At 44.4% G+C, this 16,694-nt stretch overlaps 1 protein-coding gene across 1 annotated transcript; it reads right to left on the reverse strand.

Annotated features, from left to right (window-relative positions):
- On the reverse strand, window positions 1,569-3,756 carry LOC109831766 (pentatricopeptide repeat-containing protein At1g08070, chloroplastic-like). The gene has a single exon (XM_020399176.1). The coding sequence runs from the start codon at window positions 3,609-3,611 to the stop codon at window positions 1,755-1,757; it is 1,857 nt and encodes a 618-aa protein (XP_020254765.1). The 5' UTR covers window positions 3,612-3,756; the 3' UTR covers window positions 1,569-1,754.

Raw genomic sequence — 16,694 nt, forward strand, 5'->3', positions numbered from 1 at the left:
TTGACGAAGACCTTACCCAAGGAAAAGCTTGTTTCATGTCGTTTGAAAGCGGGGTTGGTCGAGCCCCCCAAGTAGGAGTGAGGGGGAGATTTGTTGGGTTATTCCCTCCTACTTGGAGGAAGAGCCCATTATTTTAATATGGGCCTATTTGCATTGTGTTGTTTTTTTTCATATGGGGTTACTTGTGTCTTGGGCCCATATATGTTATAATTTGTTATGACCCAACAAGGAGTTGTAAGGGACTGAGTTGAATAAAAAGGACCTGCTGGAAGCTTCTGGGAAAGTGCAGAAGACACACGAAAAAAAACAGAGAGCAAAAAGAGAGTTTGAGGCTGATTTTCTTCTTGGAGCAGCTCTAGTGTTGCCGCTTGATCGAGGGTCAAACGTGCTCTGATTGCAGCCAAATTTTGACACATTGTTCCTGTCATCCCAAGCTTCATATCCAACGGTTGGATTGTCATTTCAAGCTTCCAAAGTCGGTATTTTATTTTCAGCCCTAATCTTCATAAAATTAGTTGATTATCACTTGTGAGTGAAGTTTATGGAGATTTGTTGTTCCAAGGTTGTTCCTTGATGATTATATGTGCCTCTAGTATTATCTAGAGAAGACAATTGGTGTACCCACTTATTTTACTGGTGATTAGTGGAAGAGTTTGGTACCGGTCTCCGGTCCCGTGGTTTTCTCCCCTCATTGGGGTTTCCACGTAAATCCTGGTGTGCTTTATTTATCATTTCTGGGCTGTTAATACTTGCTTTGTTACTGTCCATATTTATCTGATTTAAGATTGGTTGAATTTTCCCATCTGACAACAAAATTGGGAAAGTGTGAATATTTTGCTTCTGCTTGCCATTGTGTATTCTGTGTGCACTTTCCTTAACAAGAAAGAACCATGAGTGCGCTCTTCCAGATAACTTATTTATGATCACTGACAACGAAAAGGCAATAAAAAAGAGAGGGGAAAAAAAACAACCACAAGGAGGAGTAACCTGATTCATCCACAAGGAACAAGATTAATGTAACCGAATAAGCTTAGATTTTAACTTTTGTGTGTCTATCACATAGAAAAGAAAAACAATCTTCCTCCATTATATCTACCAATAATCACACCAAGAACATTGACCATCTTGAAGTGATGGTGCCAGTTAACATCATTTATGATCTCCTGCTCTACAGTTATTTTGTGATTAACTTGATGGCACCATGGGAATCGTCACAAACCCTTAAATTACTCCAGATGCAATAGCTAACCTCTTAACTCTGAACCACAACCATCTTCCTCTTCTCATCTTCTGAGAAAAGAGGCAGGAATATCCTGAAAACCAAACTTCCTGAAATTCTGACAATCCTCAACAAGTAGACATTTTGTGTCATTTGAGCCCAAAGATATCTTCAGAACCAAGTGAGCAATTAGGACTCATTTTTTGATGTGATGAGAAAAATCATCATGCCAGCAGCATGTGCCAACTTAGGGCTGAAATCATGTTTTTTAGAAAATTATGTGCAGGTTTCATGCAAAGATAATCATATCATAAGAATATTCTTTTACTGATTCCAGTTGCAACGTCCCTAATTGAGAACCCTCATTTCAATCGTGCATCATCATCATCAGAGTGCCACCATGCTGCAACTAATGATCTTTGCCTCAAATACCTTTGCTTCCATCTATACAGCCTCTATGAGAATAATTGTGTCCTCTAACAAATATCTAGACTGTAAGAACATATTTTGTCACCAACTGAGCATTAGTTATATCTTACCAATAATCATGACAAGAACACTGACCATCTTTGAAGTGATGATACCGATTAACATCTCTTATGATGATCTCCCGCTCCACAATCTTTGACATGAACTTGATGGCACCATGACAATCTTCGCATACCCTTAAATTCTTCGTCACCAGAAGCTTCGTCCCTGGAGGTGTACTAATTATTCCAAAGGCAATAGCCAACCTCTCACTGTGCACCCTAACCATGTTCTTCTTCTCGTCATCATCTACATCATGGAAGACTGGCACAGTATCAACAACATAGCCTGCTTCTTCCATTAGCCCTTCCAATCTATCCAACTCTCGATATATTTCTTCTGAACAGGGATGAGATTGATCCCCAACAAGGAAAGCATAGACTTTGTTCTTGACCTCAATCCAACTACAAGCAATGTCCTTCTTCAATCCTCTCTCTGTCATCAACTTCCTCACCTTTGCTGCTCCTTCCCATTTTCCAACTTGTGCATAGATGTTCGATAGAAGCACATAATTCCCTGCATCATTTGGTTCCAGTTCAATCAACTTTTCCAATGCTACTTCTCCTAATTCAACATTTCGGTGAATTTTGCATGCATTGAGTAAAGCACCCCAAACCCCAGCATCTGGCCTCATTGGCATTCTTTGAATAAGTTCATATGCCTCCTCCAATTCACCTGAATGCCCTAGAAGATCAATCATACAAGTATAATGCTGAACAGTCGGCTCAATGGAGTAACTCGACACCAACAAATCAAATAACTTGCGACCCTCTTCTAGTAATCCGCCATTGCTGCAAGCCGATAACACCCCAACGAAGGTAATATGATCAGGAATAACCCGGCCTTCCTCTTTCATCTCATCAAACAAATCAAGTGCTTCATCAGCATGACCGTGCATAGCGAGCCCACAGATCATTGCATTCCAAGAAACAATCTTTTTCTCCGCCAACTTCTCAAAGACATCCCTCGCTGCTTTCACCCAGCCACTCTTTGCATACATATCAACGAGCGAAGTCTTCACATTATCATTGCCCCCAAAACCCCGTCGCCAGCTAAACCCGTGAATCTCCCTCCCTCTTTTCAAATTCGAAGAATCCGCCACTGCAGAGACCACAGTAACTAGCGTCGCGACCGTCGGCCTAAACCCATCACCCACCATTTCTCTAAACAAAACCAGTGCCTCCAAGGGACGGCCATTTTGTGAATAAGCCCCTATCATCGAATTCCAAACCACGACATCTCTACCCGAAACCCCATCAAACACTATCCTAGCATCATCCACACACCCACACTTCGCATACATGTCAATAAGCCCTGCACCCACAAACACATCCGAAACCCAACGGGTCCTAATCGCCATGTCATGAACCGCCCGACCCGTTTCGAGCGCCGACAACGCCGAGCAAGCCTTAAGGACAAACGGGAACGTGAAGTTATCAGGCACGAGCCCATAATCTATCAACCCATTATAAAGGTCTATTGCAGTTTGATACGGGCCGTGCCAGGCATAGGCCCGGATGAGGATGTTCCATACGAAGAGATTCCGTTTGGGAATTTTGTCGAACAGCTGCAGGGCGTAGTGGAGATTGTGGGTTGTTGAGTAGAGGTTAATGAGTTTGGTGCCGAGATGGGTATCGGAGCCGAAGCCAGAGAGGAGAAGGCGAGCATGGAGTTGTTTTATGGAGGAGGAAGAAGGGGGTTTGAGGGTGGTCAGGGATTGGAGGATGGAGGAGTAATGGTGGTAGAGGTTGGGATTGGATTGAGAGAGGGCTGAAGAGGAGAGAGAGGAACGAGGTAGAAGCAAATGGAGTAAGGTTGAAGTTTGAGGCGATATGGGTTTTGTTCTTTTGATTGAGAAGGACATTATTGTTTGAATTTGAATTAGGGAGGGAAATTTTATGGTTGATGCTCTACGGAGGAGGCAAATTGCAAGCAATGTGAATTGATATGTTTCATTTCTTCTCCTTTGAAGGGAAGCCCCTTAAATGTTTTTTTTTAAAGACCTCCTCCTTTCTTTTCCCCCAACCTGAAATCTTGAAACTCTGGGATGTCTTATATTAGCCCTCCAAAAATTTCAAAGTTTACCAACAGGACCCCTAACAATGTAGCCGCGTAACAACAATGTAGAAGTTGTGAGTTGATGAACATGAGCCTATAGAGGGTCCGTCCGTTTAGGGCCTGTTTGGTTATTTCCAAAAAAAAAAATCGGAAATGGAAAACTCATCCTTGAAATGATTTCAATACATTTCAAGCACATTTCTCAGATTTCTTTTTTTTTCGGTTTGTTTCGCAAAGAAAACTCCACATTTCAATGCCAAGGCACACAAACAGACAAAAAAAGCCTCCATAGTAACAGTGCCCAGTTTTCTATTTCTTTTGTTTGTTTGAGAACAAGAAATAGGAAATGAGAAATGGGGGTATTAAATATTATGTTTTATTATTCTGCACTATTCCAACAGTGCTTTTACTAATTAATAATTCTTAGATGGGACATTTCCAAGTGTTTTCAGCCCAATTTGGTGTGAAAACACATTTCTTGAAAGTTTGAGGTGGCAGCCTACGTGGCGGTTCATTTCTCAAAAATTAAAAACGAAACAAACATGAGAAATAGAAATCTCTTGAAAACAAAATCCCATGTGGCACTTGTTCATTTCTTAAAAGTTGAGGTGGCAAGAGATTTTCGGATTTTTTTTGGCAAACGAACAATTAGGAGAAATTGAAACTTGTGGAAGTTATGTGGGACACCCCAACGTATAGAATAATTCTATAGAAAAGAGAGCTTAAGGGAAATTTTGAAACTTGTGGAAGTTATGGGGCTGTTTGGTTATTTCCTAAAAAACCAAAAAATAGAAATGCAAACTAAGAAAACTCAAAAAGTACAATTTCACACATTTCCATCCCTAAAACTCACCCACAATATCTAATAAAATATTATTTTTATCCAACAACTCATCCATCACATCTAATAAAATATTATTTTCATCCAACAACTCATCAATCACATCCATCACATCTAATAAAATATTATTTTCATCCACAACATCACTCAACTCATCTCATCTCATATTTAAAAATTACTCACATCATCCAATAAGATTGTGACAACTTATCTCATCTCATTAACATTTTATTTCTTTGTTTTCCTCCCAAAAAGCTAGGAAAACAATTTCCTTAAGTGTGGGTCACATCATCCAATAATATAATGACAACTCATCTCATCTCATATATTTTCTTATTTTTAAGAAATAACCAAGCAAAAAAAAAAACAACCTATTACAAGAAATAGGTTTCTTATAATTTATTTTATTATTTTTTTCGTCAACCAAACAACATCAAAACAAGTTTTCTTAAAAAAATCACTCACATCATCCTATAATAAGGTGACAACTCATGTTCATTTCTTTGATTTCCTTTTTTTTAGCAAACCAAACACTCCCAAAACAATTCTTTGATTTAATAGTTTTCCATTTCTTTGATTTTCAATTTTTTTTAGGCAAACAAACAGGCCCTATGTGACACGCCCAAAGTGTAAAATAGTTCTATGGGAAGGAGAGTTTAAGGGTGACTCGTGGTAAACCCCCTAAAGTTCGAGAAGGAGTATATAGCGGTGACGGTCTATTACATTAAATGTGCATTCAAAGAATGTCAATCATTTGAACTTCGAATTCTAAAATCCGACAATTCGAGGGTTAATATTTTTTTGATACATATTTAATATCATAGATCAGAATGCACTTAATACCTTGTACCAAAACTTAAAAAGATTTTGTGAAATTTATCTTTCATATCTCGACACTCTACTAAGCACTAAAGCTTACATAACAAGAGGCTCATGACCTTTGATTCAAGTTCGGTTTGGGTAAATAAATAAATGAACAAAAACAAGCTAACGTAACGAGAGACATTTCTGCGAGCATCACCAAGTCTATACATAGCTCATAATATAAAGTCCTCCTAAGCTTTGCAACTGATGATAATAATTTACAAGAAAAGCCCTCATATATTTTATGTCATGCAGTAAAGAAATAGTAAAACTTATAGTATAATTGCATTCCTCAATAATCACTTGTCAGGGAGTTGACTCATAGGTTTGAATTGAGAAAGAATTTTTACAATAAATTGCTTTGTGTTATGCTTACAACCCAGATTTTATAATTGGGTTAGCCAGACCACTTCACGGTGACATCTGACTCAGTGAAACAGGTACGCACTTTTTAACTCCTTAAAGTGCGAGACATCTCGACTCAAACATATAACCCATTCACGACCTATAAATCTGACCCGAAAGCCCAAGCATAATGATATAGGTCCTGATAACAAATCTCAACAAGTCGGTTACCACACATTATCTCAATCTCGGATATTTTCTCTACTGGTCCGACCTAATTAGAGATTATTGATTCGAATCGTATCTAATCCTCAACAATACCGTGTTAGGAGATATCAATGAAATAACTAATCTCTCTAATTGCCAACTTTCATAATTGGTCAATCTACACATACATCAGCTATATCATCCTATGATAATGAGGTATTATCACGTGCTAACACTTGTCACCCAAGTAAATACATTGCAAGCCAAGTATATACCGCAACAGCCTAGACCGTCAAAATGGTGCCACGTGTAGAGGCTGATCTACCCTAGGCAATTAGTATAAATATGCCTCCTGTCTAAGGTAAAGCCTGTTGCGCGCCGTGCGGAAGCGTGCTCGACAACCAAACGAGTCGATGAGCAACGAGAGAAGAAAACCAAAACCAAACACGAGTGCAATTCACAAAATAACGACCAAAATCACACACAAACACATGAATTTACGTGGTTCGGTAATTGCCTACGTCCACGGGGAGAGGATGGGGAGATTTCACTATATGGAGGAGAAATACAACGGGTTACAACTCACAAAATCACTCAAATATAACCCTAACCAAAGCTCTCAACTCCCTCACAATATCTCCCTCTCAAAGTGCTCAAAACAATGCTAATTCTCTCCTTTAGAAACCCTAAAAAACGTGGTTCTATTTATAACAAAACTCAATCCCAAATAGATTAGGATTCTAAAAACGAGTCTGCCACACCCTGGTGTGGCACACACCACACCTATGACAAACGGGGCAGATTCTGCCACACCAGGGTGTGGCAGACACCACACCCATGGCAAACGGGGCAAATTCTGCCACACCAGGGTGTGGTGGAGTCTGTTTTGCTTATTTTTCACGTTTTTCTTAATTCCTTCGTCGTTTTCACAATTCTCCATCTCGGCGAAGTGTTCTCAACACTGAGCTGACACCAACATAAGCACCAATACGTCGTCTCTCCAAACTCGGCTGCACCAATGTGGTTGCCTACGTACCCCCTCTCTCAAGGGATCAAGCCGCCCGTAGTTCATCCAAATGGCCGTCAACGGCCTCAACAATCACGAATATGCAACAAGTTTCGACAATGATCAAACTTGTTACTCGAAACCACTTTAGTGAGCATATCCACCGGATTATCCTTCGTGTGGACTTTCACAATCTCCACATCGCCATCTTCAAGAACATCCCGAACAAAGTGATAACAAACGTTAATGTGCTTCGTCCTCACATAAAAAACCCGATTCTTCGCCAAATAGATAGCACTCATGCTATCATAATGAATGGTGACGGACCGCTACGATATACCAAGTTCCTCTAAAAGTCCTCGAAGCCAAATAGCCTCCTTTACAGCCTTTATAACCGTCATATACTCTGCCTCCGTCGTAGACAAAGTCACCGTAGACTGTAAGGTGCATCTCGAACACACTGACGCACGGGTCAAAGTAAACACATACCTTGTGTAGGCATCGAAAATTGCCTATAGGTCTCCGCGAACAGCTCAGTGTTAAGGAACGACAATGAACATCACTATCTGGTTCACAGGAGTTCGACTGATGTCGGTGAACGCTTGAAGTGAACCGACGAACTACGTGTGTAGGCATCGAAAATTGCCTATAGGTCTCTATGAACAGCTCAGTGTTAAGGAATGACGATGAACGTCACTATCCGGTTCACAAGAGTTCGATTGACGTTGGTGAACGTTTGAAGTGAATCGACTAACTACGTGAGCTGACAGAATTCCGGAATAACGAAGGTGCGGGCTAATCGGGAGCCCCGCAATGTTTACAAAGGGAACAATGCGCTTCGTGTCTCATTCATTCTACAGATAATCCAACCATTGGAGCTGATAGAACTCCTTGTCGGCTTTCCAACGCATTTGGAATCACTCAAATCCGGGTTCAGACGAAGAAGTTACAGCGAAAACGGTCAAACGGGCATTGAAAACGTCTCAGAGCTGAACCGAGGCACCTACGGTGTCTCGGCCAAGTCAAGACACCCCAAGGGTGTCTCGGCCAGGCCGAGACACCCCTAGGGTGTCTCGGTGCGGATTTGACCCCTTTAAGTGGTTTTAACCGCTCCGCAACCCCTCATGCCTATAAATACAAGCCTTAGGCCTCATTTTTTCAGATCTGGAATTTTTGAGAATTGGCGAAGCCCTGCCGGAGTGAAGAGTGATCGAGCACTTCAACGCAAGAGAGTTTCTTCGTCAGATCTATATCACCCGTACCCGATCCTTAGTATTATCCCGTTGTGGTAATACTAAGAAGAGCAAATATCTCGCTTTTATCGAGATAGGCGCTTCAAGGTTCTAGATCTCCTCGCGGATCGACGAAGCTCTAGATCAGATCTGATTGCTAGGTAGTCCACGGATATCGACGTCCCCGTCACAGGCTAAAGACCCACGCAAGCAAGAGACGACGAACGAATCTTGTGTTTATTTTCAAGAAAGTTATAATTTTTATTTCTTTGTTGTTTGAATCCATTTGTAACATTTGAAGTTTAATGAAATCAATGATGAATGCAACTTTCGACGAAAACAAACTGGCGACCACAGTGGGAGCCAACGGCCTCGCTGCCGAGGCCGTCGTGACGCAACCGGCCTTCAAGATCCGGGTGAACGAAGAGATCGAATACGAGTTTGATCAACAGAAGTTTGAAAAGTACCTCTCTTCCTCCTTTTCCAGATCCGCCTCTCCAAACAGGCGCAGGAAGACTTCATCTTCCAGAAATGCTCGCGGGACCTCCGACTCGAAGATCCGAGATCCCCTCGCTGTTGCATCTACTCCCCGCGACGTTCCTATGACGTCCAACGCGGTTGAAGCTGCAGATCCAGATCTGCCCTCCGCCGTAAAGACAAGTGTTGAAGTTGCTCCAGCTTTGTCGAAAAGGGCACGCCAAAGACGGCGTCAACGCCTCGCCCGACAATTAGCCAAGGCTGCAGAGTCAATGGACGGGGTCCGTTACACAGAGGACCTGAAATCAAGGCAGCGCCAAGAACAACAACGGCGAATCAACAACCCCTCCTTTAAGGCGGAGACAAACGAATGGGTTCGCGTCAAGAGGACTCGCTCAACCCTCGAAGAGCGAATCAAGAAACGCCGCGCATTGCTCGCGCATGCCCGAGTCCTTCTGCAGAAAGCGGAAGAGATGCAGAAAGAAGAGGCGGTCAAAAAACCGTCTACACATAAACGGGTTTGGGTGCTAAAGTCAAAACCGACACCTAAGACAAAGGTGAGTGGAGTTATCACCCAAACTTCTTCAAATCCAGATCTCGTTCCCGCACCTCCTACGGAGTTAGGCAAGAATGTGGATCCTACAAGATCCAGAGTTCCCCTGAAAGGTCGCCTTGGTTCTTTACCAGAAGATCGAGGCAAAGCACCTGTCAAAGAGCGATTGGGACCATTGAAAGGTCCCCAAACAACGAACCAGACTGGGGATCGTGCTAATCCCCCCAAGAAAGATAACAAAGGGAAAGCCCCTGTTACCGACCGCATTGGATTGCGTGTCGAAGTTCAAGAGCCCGTTAAGTTTTCACGCTCGCAAAAGCGTAGACTTGAACGAGCGACTTTTGAAAACGCTAATAAAGCGTCATATCCCCAGAGGGAAACACATTCATCTGATGATGATGGTGTTATACCTGGGAAGTCATGCCAACACTCTATGGGTTGCTCCAGTTATCAAACTGATGAGTTATACTATAGAGCTGGGGGTGCGGGTAAGTCTCGAAAGAGAGATGCTCGAGACACAGATTCTCACTGTCCGTGTGCCAACATAATCAAGACGGTACTGTCAGAATGCTGCTGTACTAAAGCCCTAAGGAGAGTTTCGGTGTTCGAGAGAATCTCTATCAGAACACCTGAGAACAAGCCAAGACGTTTCCGTAGGAAGAAGCCTGTCCGCCAAGAAGACGAACTCCTAGAGGTGTCTGCGACACGACACTCTAACTCAGATCAGCTTGCCGAAGTATCCCAGCGCATGACTCGATTGCGGTCAGGGATCAATAGGCGAAAGAATTACCAAAGGATGCAAAAGGGACTTCCTTTGGAAGAGGAGGTGTCAGATGCTGGTTCAGACTCCTACTCGGCTATAGCATCCGATGACACGGCGTCTAGTGCGGGACAGCCCTACGAATCACTTATGATTAGCGCCGAACAAGTAAGCAAGATGCTTGAAGATGCCTTGACTAAGCAGAATGAAGCTTTCAAATTCGAGATGGAGATGGCCGTGCAACAGATGGGAGAGATGCATGACCAGCAAATCGCGGCACTGACAACTCACCAAGGAGAACCCAGTCGTCGCAATAATTCGAATCAAGAGGAGAATGAACAGGAAGAGGATAATGTTAACATAACTATCCCTCCTGTCAACAACAATAACGGAGGCGGTCCCTCGGATGATAATGAGAAGGAAGACCACGTTACCTCTCCCAGAAACCACTCGAAGACAGATACGAGTGAAGACAAGAAAATGAAGGACTTGGAGAGCAAAATCAACACGTTGATGAATGCTCAAGAAGTGAAGAGGTCCGGCATACCATGTCCATACCCAAGGGAATGGGAATCAATTCCATATCTGGCAAAGTTCAATTTAATTAACTTCATGCCGTTTGATGGAAAGGGTTCCCCTACCCAACACTTGATATATTTTAAGTCTCACTTAGGAATAATCTCCGGCAATGAACCCTTAATGGTGCGGTCATTCGTTGGCACTCTTCGCGGAGTAGCCTTCGATTGGTATCGTCGCCTCAAACCGGGGAGTATCAGCAGTTGGGATGATATGGAGGATATGTTTCTGACGAACTTCTTTGACGACGACACCGAGATCTCAATCGGCACTCTATTTGACGAGAAGCAGAAGAATGGTGAGACAGTCGAAAACTTCGTGAAGAGATTCCGAAACAAAGCAATGAATTGCAGGGATCCGGTCAGTGAAGACTTTATCCTCGAGACTTGTCACAATAACCTTTCATTGGACATCCTCGAAGCTATGGGAGTGGCACCGCCAAAGACCTGGAAGGATTTAAAGGTGCGAGGAGAACCAGCCGAGCGATTCCTTAAAAGGAAGAAGGTGGAAAGGGGCCAAATAGCTAATAATGCCCCGCAACAGAACTTTGTCCCTAAGGGAAAAGCACATGCGAATGTTGTGGACGCGAATCAAACATTCGAGGTGCAAGCGCAACCGCAACAGCGGCAACAAAAGGCGCCTCAACAATCAAGGTCATAACAGCAATCCCGAAGGCAGCAAAAGACTTCGGAACCGAAACTCCAAAAAGAGTATTCCTTCAAGGACGAAGACGTTCCAGCCATCTTCGAATCCCTCCTTGAAAACAACAAGATCAAGCTACCACCTATCGTCAATCAGGAGGAAGCTGACAATACTGCAGATCCGAAGTACTGCGCATATCACAGGAGGATCCTTTATCCCACCAAGGCGTGCTTTACTTTAAAGAACATCATCCAAATCTTGATTGAAGCCGGCGTTATAACGCTAGGGTAAGCCAATTGAGAACGGCAAGACTCCGACAAGTATAAGAGTATAAACTGCTTCTTAAGACTCCGACAAGTATAAGAGTATAAACTGCTTCTTAAGACTCCGACAAGTATAAGAGTATAAACTGCTTCTTAAGACTCCGACAAGTATAAGAGTATAAACTGCTTCTTAACACTCCGATAAGTATAAGAGTATAAACTGCTTCTCAATCCTCCGACCGGTATAAGAGGTTAAACTGCTTCCTGAGACTCCAAAGAGTATACGAGTATAAACTGTTTCTCAAATCCTCCAATCGGTATATGAGTGATACGAGTTGCCGTGCGAGCACTCTTGATCGCGGAATTATCAAGAGTGGGTAAAGAAGAAGAACGACAGAAGAACACAAGAGTTGAATTAAGGCGAAGGAAAATACCTTCTCTAGATTATGAGAATCAATTGGATTTTACAAATCTCTCTCTCACAATCTCTCTAGATCAAAGAACAACCTCTCTGATCTCTTTTCTGATTACAAACTGAGTTCTAAACCCTAGAAAAGCCGTGTTTCTATTTATACTAAACAGAAATCCCAACTGGAGCAGGAAACAGACCCAGGCCCGAATCCGCGACGCGGTCGACCGCAGTGCCCAAGTCGGTCGACCGGTCAGAACGACGAAATCTGGAAAATCGATTACAGGGTTCTCCGGTCGACCGCAGTGCCACCATCGGTCGACCGATCTCAGTCCCGAGACACAGTTGGGGTCCGTGCACGATGCGGTCGACCGCCGTGACCACGCCGGTCGACCGGACAGAGTCCAACTGTAATTTCTGCAGTTTTGATGAATCCTTTCGACTTCGTTGCTTCCAATGGCCTCGTCCACGACTCCTCTACTCTATTCTCAAGATACCATGAGAATCATCTATCCTCAAGCTCCCATGAGGATCGCTAAGCTCCCGAAGAGAAGATACACCCGTATCATGGGTCCCCCCTTTAGGAACTTGAAGTCCCATTCAAGTTAGAACTTCAGCTGAGGGAACTCGCGAGCCCCTCCTTCTCTGTTGAACCACTTGGCCTTGCTAGGTACCTGACCTTGACGTCCAATGAGAAACGACTCCTTCGTCCCCCGCCTCGTCGTGGTCGTCTTCCGTTCCAAAATGCAATCTTCTTTCAGTGGCTCCTCTCTATCAAACCACAAGTCTTCAACATGCGGTAAGATCAACTTGTCATCACCTTCATCATCCAATAACGGAGGTTCAAACAACTTCAAGTACTCGGCATTGATCACCGAATACATGCCTAAGTAAGGTGGTAAATCTAAACGAAAAGCGTTGTCACCAATCTGATCGATAATCCGAAACGGACCATAACGAATAGGCTTCAACTTCTTCCCTTCTCCTTTGAGCCTCTCCTTACTCAATTTTAGCCATACCATATCGCCTTTACCAAAGTTACAAGGAACCCGATGTTGATCATGCTTCGGCTTGTACTTAGCTTGCGATTTCTTCAATTGAGCTTCAACCATGGCATGAATATTTGCAATCTTCTCAAGAAATCGCTGAGCACGTTGTCTCTCACTCCCCTCCTTGCCGTCCACTGTGGCTTCACTTGAAAACACAAGATCGAACGGGCTCGGCGGTAAAAATCCATAACAAGTCTCAAACGGTGACTTCCTTGAAGATCCATGAATCGTCCGATTGAAAGCAAACTGTAAATATGGTAAACTCTCATCCCAAGTCTTAGGATGCCTAGAATTATACCCCCGCAACATGTGCACCATAGTCCGGTTGACTACCTCCGTTTGTCCGTCTGTTTGTGGGTGAAATGCCGTGCTCTTCTTCAATTTGGTGTCCATCAAACTCCACAAAGAATCTCAAAAATGCCCGAGAAAACGGCTATCCCGATCCGAAATAATTGAACTCGGCAACCCAAAGTGCTTCCACACATGTTCGAAGAACAATTGTGCTGCACCCGCTCCCGTCACGGTCTTCTTACAAGGAATCACCACCACAACGTACAAATAGTCATGCCCGCGCTTCGTAGTTGGCAACCCTCCTAGAAAATCCATAGAAATGCTCTCCCACGGCCTAGAAGGAACCGGTAATGGTAGGTACAATCCCCTCTTTCTGTTAGAAGGCTTCGAAATACAACATAACTTACACCCTCCAACATACTTGGTCACATCATCAAGCATCCGTGGCCAAAACACATGTCGCCGTAGATTGAGAAGCGTTTTCTGAATGCCAAAATGCCCTTGCACACGCGAGGTATGTGCTTCCCGAATCCACTGCAACCTATCACCATCCTCCGGAATGCATAGTGATGCCCCACGATACAATAAGCCATAGTGATGTCCCACGATACAACAAGCCATCTTCTCCAAGTGCATACTCCCCCCTTCGACCAGCCTTCGCCTGCTCAAACACACTACCGAAGTCTCTACTGGATGCATACAACTGAACATACTCAAAAGGAACCAAGGGCTGAATACGCGTCGCCACCAACAACGACCTTATCGGTGGGCGAGATAACATATCGGCCAACTTGTTCGTCGCCCCCTTCTTGTACCTAATAATGATGTTAAAAGCCATCAAATAAGACATCCACTTCATGTGCCGCGCCTGCTGTAGCTTCGTCTGGGCATGTAAGAACTCCAACGGCTTATGATCCGAATGCACGACCACCTCCTTCCCTAACAAGTACACCCTCCAATGCTTAATTGCTTGATATAGTGCATAGAACTCCTTGTCGTAGGTTGGGTAGTTCGCAACAGCACCCGAAAACTTCTCAGAATAGTATTCCACCGGTTTCCCATCCTGAATCAACACCGCGCCCATCGCATAATTAGACGCGTCGGTCTCTACCTCGAAAGTCCGCTGCAAATTCGGCAACGCCAACACTGGTGCCTCCGAGATCTTCCTTTTTAGCAACTGAAAAGCCTCCTCATGCGTCCTTCCCCACTCAAACTGAACTTTAGCCTTTGTGAGGCCATGTAACGGTGCCGCATAAGTCGAAAAATGTCGAATGAACTTGCGCAAATACTGGCAAGCTCCCATGAAGCTCCTCACCTCAGTCACTGTCTTCGGCGTCGGCCACTTTGTGATCACCTCCACCTTGCCTGGATCTATCCTCCGCTGGCCCTTCCCTACGATGAAGCCGAGATACACCAACTCGTCCTTCCCGAACTCGCACTTTTTCCCGTTGAGCTTCAGCTGTCCGTCCTGCAACACTTCAAATACCTTCTCAACATGAACAAGATGCTCCTCCCAGGTCCTGCTGTACACCAAGATATCATCAAGGTAAACTATCACAAAATCCTCTATAAAGGGTCGCAACAAATCATTCATAAGCCTCATAAAGGTAGCCGGAGCATTGCACAATCCAAACGGCATCACCAACCACTCGAACAGGCCTTGCTTGGTCTTGAACGCAGTCTTCCAAGTGTCTTCCTCCCGAATCCTCACCTGATGGTAACCAGACTTCAAATCCAGCTTCGTGAAAAACCTCGCTCCCTCCAACTGGTCCATAAGATCATCGATCCGCGGTAATGGGTAGCGATTCTTGATGGTTATCTTGTTAAGCGCCCGATAATCTACGCACATGCGCCAACCTCCATCCTTTTTGGGCACCAACAACACTGGTGACCCGCAAGGCGAACAACTTGGCACAATCACTCCTGTCTCCAAGAGCTCCTGAACTTGCTTCTTGATCTCCTCGGACTCTAGTACTGATGTGCGGTATAGGCCTATGTTAGGTAAGGAACTCTCCCCGGTCAACATAATCTCATGCTCTACACCTCGACGTGGTGGTAGTCCCGTGATCTCCGAAAACAAGTCCGCATACTTGACCTTCAACCTGTCAATATCTCCCTCCTGGAGCTTGCTCAAGGTGGACAAGCACGTCCTACTCAGCTGCTCTTCATACGGCCGAATGAATAATAAAACGAACTTCCTGCCCGCGTTCACCAACCTCTTAGCCTGAGTCACTGTCACCAAGCTCGTCTCCTGTGGAAGAGATGCCGAACGAAAAATGAATTGCTCGCCATTCTTGGTGAACGTATACTTTTGGGCTCGCCGATCATATACTGCGTATCTATCCCACAAATAAGGATTGCCCAAAATAACTTGGCAAACATCTAACGGAACCACGTCGCATGTGACCTCGTCAATATACGACTCGTGGAGTGCAAATCTGAATGAACACTGGTTCACCACACTCAATCCCGCCTCCTTCTGAATCCACCCTAATGGATAGGGCTTTGGATGCTTCACCGTCTTCAATCCCAGCTTCTGTACTAATGCCTCAGATATCAGATTTTTCTGACTCCCTGGATCTACAATAGCATCCACTAAGCTGGTCTTGACCTGCAATTTTAGAACAAAGAGCTGCTCCCTCGGGTCAAGCTGGTCTTGACCTGCAATTTCAGAACAAAGAGCTGCTCCCTCGGGTCGTCATCTTCCTTGGTAGCCTGCTTCCCCGCCATAAGGTTGAGACTGCTATTGGGTTCGGTCATCCCGGGAACCTCCTTCGGACCCTGTGCTATCACGTACGCCTTCTTCTCCTCCTTCTTCTTCAATCCTTTAGGCTTCAGATGAGGATACTTATCCCAGCAACGATCGGCCACATGCCCTGTCTGCTTGCAGTGATTGCATGTCAATCCTGCTTTCCCCGAGTCAACCTTCTTCTTCTCATCCTTAGACTGAGAGCCACCCGTCTTGCTCCCCGATGGTTTGGAATCCCCCTTTGTCTCATTGCCCTTCTTCTGCCTGCCCTCAATGGCAATGGCCTTCACGCTCGCCTCTGCGATTGTCTCCACTGAAAACAGCTTCATCTCCTTCCGGATGTATTCATTCAGACCCGCCATGTACTTCATAAAGATGGGATACTCGTCTGTTGCGATGTTTAGAACCATCGCCTGCTGCTGGAACTCCGTCGTATACTCCTGAACGGTCTGATTAAACTTTTGGCGCAAGCCATACCACTTGTACCAACGCTCCTCAAGGAACCCTACCGGATAGAATTGTTTATGAAGTAGTTCCTTGAACTTGTTCCACGACACCGCTTTCCTCTCCTGTTTGCAATAGGATTTCCACCACGTCAACGCATGCCCGGAAAGCTTCAGTGTCG

Source organism: Asparagus officinalis, chromosome 2 (genome assembly GCF_001876935.1).
Source record: "Asparagus officinalis chromosome 2, Aspof.V1, whole genome shotgun sequence".
Taxonomy (NCBI): domain Eukaryota; kingdom Viridiplantae; phylum Streptophyta; class Magnoliopsida; order Asparagales; family Asparagaceae; genus Asparagus; species Asparagus officinalis.